At 31.0% G+C, this 4,864-nt stretch overlaps 1 protein-coding gene across 1 annotated transcript; it reads right to left on the bottom strand.

Annotated features, from left to right (window-relative positions):
- Positions 1-1,571: 1,571 nt before the first annotated feature.
- On the bottom strand, positions 1,572-3,927 carry TRIVIDRAFT_191907 (uncharacterized protein; the record flags this gene model as incomplete). Its single annotated transcript, XM_014100543.1, has 7 exons — positions 1,572-1,657; positions 1,866-1,930; positions 2,054-2,779; positions 2,858-3,291; positions 3,327-3,545; positions 3,598-3,792; positions 3,859-3,927. 7 exons carry the CDS (start codon positions 3,925-3,927, stop codon positions 1,572-1,574), a joined length of 1,794 nt encoding a protein of 597 aa, XP_013956018.1.
- Positions 3,928-4,864: the final 937 nt, after the last annotated feature.

Below are 4,864 nucleotides of genomic sequence, written 5' to 3'. Positions count from 1 at the left end.
AAAATATTATAATTATAAAAGTAAAAGCTAAAAAAACTATTATTAAATTAAATAATATAATTTTTAAAATTAATAAAATTTTAATTATTTTATTTTAATTAATTTAATTAGTAATTAAAAAGTATATTATTAAATTTTTTAAAGATTATTTAATAATTAATTATTATTTATTTTTTTTAAAAAATATAAAAATTATTATTATTTTTAAATTAAATAAACTTAAAAAAACTTATATAATTTATAAAAAATATAAGTTTATTTTTTTTTTTTTTATCTTAAAAAAAAACTTAAAAAACTATTAATTAAAAAAGTTTTATTTTTAATTATAAAATATAAAATATTTTTAAAATAATATTTTAAAACTTTTTTTAAAAGATTAATAATAAACTTAATAATTTATATTATTTATAATATTAAAATAACTTTTATTTAAGGGTTAATTATTATTTTATTAACTTTAAATATTTTTAAAGTTTTTAATATTATTATATAAAATTACTTTATTTTAAAACTTAAAAAATAAAATTAACTTATATTTTTTATAAAATAAATTAAGTTTTTTATAAATAAATATAAAATATTAATTTATAATAAATATAATATAACTTTTTTAAAAATAAAATTAAAATATAAAGCTTTTTAAAGTTTATTTATTTTATTAATTATTTTTATATTTTATTTTTTTTTATTTTAAAAATTAATAATTTTAATATATATTTTAAATATATTAATAATATAATAATTTTTATAATTAAAATTAATATTAAAAAAATAATTAAAAAACTTTAATAAAAACTTTAAAATATTTTAAATTAAAAATAATTTAATATAATATTTTTTAATTTAAATAAAATAAAATTTATTTACTTTTATTATATTAAAAAATAAATATATAAAAATTTAAAACTTTTAAAATATATAAATAATTATATTATAATTTTTTATATTAAAAAATAAATAAAAAATAAATAAAAATTAATATTAAAAACTTATTAAAATAATAATTTTTTGTTATATTATAAATATTAATAATTTAATATTTTTATAATATTATTTAAATTTTACTTTTTATATTTTATTTTTTATAAATTTTTAATTAAAAAATTTAAATATAATAATTTTATAAAATATTATAAAAAATTTAATTATAATATAAAATTTATTTATAAATATAATAAATTTAAAATTTAAAAATATTTTATAAAATATTAAATAATTATATTTTTTTTTTTAATATTTTAAAAAATATTAAATAATTATATTTTTTTTTTTTAATATTTTAAAAAAAAACTTTTTATTTAAAACTATATATTTTATATATTTTTTAAATTATAAAAATTATAAAAAGTTTTAAAAATTAATAAAAAAAATAAACTTATATAATTTTTTTTTTATAAATATAAATTAATATTTTTTTTTTTATTTCTTTTATTAAATTAAAATATAATAAATATAAGGTTTAAATAACTATAGCTTTTACTGTCTTAGTACTTAAATAAAGATTTATATAATTAGTTTATTTAATAGACGTTAATAATAAAATAAATAAAACAAAAATAAATAAATAAAGTTTAATTATTTTGAATCTCATTAAAGGATTCATAATTTAGGTTATCCGCCCACAGCCATAACTGGCTTGCATCTAAGAGGTCCGAATCTACCAAGAATGATAAATCTCCGTTCCAGTCGAATGTATTTGCTGATTCCATAAATGGTTGTGACAAAATCGATCCTTCGGTAGTCTCATTGTGTTCTATCCTATCCCGAGGCGTAGATGATAAAGGCTTCAATTGAGAAATATGATGGTTGAAAACTACATAGTGTTCCAATCAGTCCTGTATGGAATCGCGACAGATTTTACTTACCTTCCCGAATTGGTTGCAGTATGCTCTCACTGTTAGTAGGATTGTATTGCGAAATTGCCGCCCCGCTGTTGAGAGTACCCGTCCCAATAGACGGAATAATATTTTGAATCGGCCTGGGAGACTCATGTTGATCAGAGTTTACTACCGTGGGATGATTCGCCTTTCCAGTAATCAGTTCAGTTTCCAACCGTAATACAACAGTTACAAGGCTGTCCAAAATGGAGAGACTTTGTGTTGAAACCAGGTGCTGATTCGAGGAGGAACCGTTACGGCACATGCGGATAATATGCATAACCCCTGTTTTTGCCCTAGAGCTCATTGTAGTCATTGGCTGCGAGAGGCATATAGCACACAGTACCACCCCAGCAGTGAAAAGGGTTATTCCAATGTGCATATCAGCATGTGTCCGTCTAGAAGCATGCATGGTAGACGAATATTTATACAGCTCGGATATATCCAGAGCAGATTCGAGGAGCTGTTGAAGAGAGGCGTTGTTTCTTGTATCGGCTGATCTAAATTTGCATTCCTCGTCATTGTACTGAAAGGCCGTAGTACGATGAAAAATGATTTGCAAATTATTGTACGTAATTTGGAGGTTCAGTGCCTGCATTTGGAGTAGAGATATGTGTTCTGAATCTTGATCATAGTTTTCCAATCGAAGACTTTCGGGCAGCTCCCTTCGCCACTGGAGTAGCTGTTGATGAATTGTATGGACAGTTTTAACTCGGTTTTGTTGCCTTCTTCGTCCAAGGAATGGCCCCAATATTCTGTAAAGTCGAAATTTCCATTGGTGATACACTAGAAGAGAACTCTCTAAATTTATTTGTCGGCCTAACTGGATATCAGACACCATGCCGACGTCGCAATCAGAGTCGTCGATAATGCATGGCCGACCAAAGACAATAGCTGCGTATCTGGTTGGCAGGCATCAGTTATAAGTTTATTACATTGACATGGTACTCGAGATGAGAACAAATGTGGCTATAACTTACTTATCGAATACTTCCAATGCCCACCAAGCACGCCGCTTCTCTTCTCGCTTAGCTTGAGACCTTTCTCTCCATAGGCTTTCGCGATGTAACCCAATAACTTGAGCAATTTTAACGCCGCTGCCCGAGATGCCTAATCCTGCGTTGGGCCGGCCGTTGAACAGAAGAAAGCTGCCAAGTAAGATGCATATTTGGACTGTCTCCAATGTAGAACTGCTGATTATTTGTAGGAAATGGGATTCGATATTCGATAAAAGGGTTTCGGAAAGCTGCCGATAGTTGACGGCGTTTTGGTTTGATGGTGGCTCTAATGCCAAGTAGTGAGCTCCAAGTGCTATTACTAACATGCATATCCAAAGGAAGTCGCTGTCATGGTATGCTCGCTGTTGATGGAGAAACTCTTCATATCTGCGTTTGAACGATTCCTCGTGAAAGACCTAGGCGCTGAGTCAGATATAGAGGCTGTGTGTACGTATAACAGCTCTATAATCCTTACCATCATGAACCAATCAACGGAGAGAAAAAAGCTTTTGACACAGTCGTCTAGTACGTCATCTGCAGGCAGCTCTATTCCTATCAAATCTCGCCAGCTTCCGGCAATCGGGAGAGCGCAATTCATTGGCTTAGTGCCACCAGGCAAAGCAGATGTGTCATGTACCAGATGCTGGTTCGAGGCAGTTTCGACAAACATCTATCAATCGATCTTTAGCATTTCAACATAATATATCGAGATCGTATCTCACCATGGTACTTAAGTTTACAATGTTTGACTCCGAGGCGATGACTGTATCTTCGGAGCCAAGGCGATTAGTTTGATCATCCCTAGAATAATCGCTATCTCTTTCAGGCGGTTTTGCTGTATCTATCCTCCCGCCATTTCGAGGAACACACTCAGCGCCTGCACGAGTACATAATTGACACGGTCTGTCTGCGTCGCACTGCAAACACGTTACTATCTAGTGGAAAAAGTCGACTTCACACCAAGTCTAGAAGAATATCCTTACACCGAGTTTTCGTTCGCGGCACCTTTGACAGGCTGAAGAGACTTTCTGTCGTTTCCGGGTCGCATTCATCTTTAACGCCTTCCGACGGAGATGCTCAATTTTGCAAAGTTCGAGCTAAACAGAAAATGTCGGATGGGCTCCGTCGGACTTATTAAAGAGAACATGCTTACCCCACCTTAAGGCGACGTCACAATTAGCAGCTACATGTAGTCAGGTCGCACAGCTTAGCTTAGTACATGCAGATAACCACAATTGGAGAGACACACTCTCAATTCTGGCTAGAAGCCGCTATGCGTAAGAACTGTGTTCAAGTTATGAGAACCATAGTGGAAACCTATGGAGGTCTGGTACCATGCCTTATGATGGCAGGGTGCAGTATTCTCGAGCCCCTGCCGGTATAGTCCCATAGATGGGCACGGTGCTGGCACAGTGCCAGCAAGGTGCCAAAAGTTGCTAAATGGGTGCTATTGAGGTGCCAAACGTACCCACAGGTACTAAAAGCTCTGCACATCTAAAAAAGGAAATCCCGCTTTTACAAGCAGATACTTTATATTATACCTATTATCTTACTTAATTTAACTATTTTTTACCTTACGGGAAATTTTGTATTATAGGGGAGTCAAACAGGGAAATAATAAAAGTCTATTAATATATCTACCTATACCACTATAGCCCCTATCTATCACAGTACGAAAACTCCCTATAATTTCCTTTTTATAGGGCTCTATTGCTAGTACCTAGCCGGAACTGTGCTAGATTACGGTACCGTGCTGGCACCTATGGCACCATGCCGTGCTATGGCACCAGCTGGCACCTTCTAGCACCTTGTTGGCACCTTGTTGGCACCTATGGCACCGTGCTAGCACGGTAATAGGGTCCTACTATTTTCTACTAAGGATGGAAGTAATAAGAATGGTCTATAGCTATTATAACTGATGGCGGGGAAGAACATCACATTGCATTTTTTATTTCCCCTCTCCGAAATCATGATTTGCGGTATCGAAAC

Source organism: Trichoderma virens (genome assembly GCF_000170995.1).
Source record: "Trichoderma virens Gv29-8 chromosome Unknown TRIVIscaffold_61, whole genome shotgun sequence".
Lineage (NCBI taxonomy): Eukaryota > Fungi > Ascomycota > Sordariomycetes > Hypocreales > Hypocreaceae > Trichoderma > Trichoderma virens.
The sequence above is the reverse complement of the archived record's forward strand: the minus strand, read 5'-3'. Positions and strand labels throughout refer to the sequence as shown.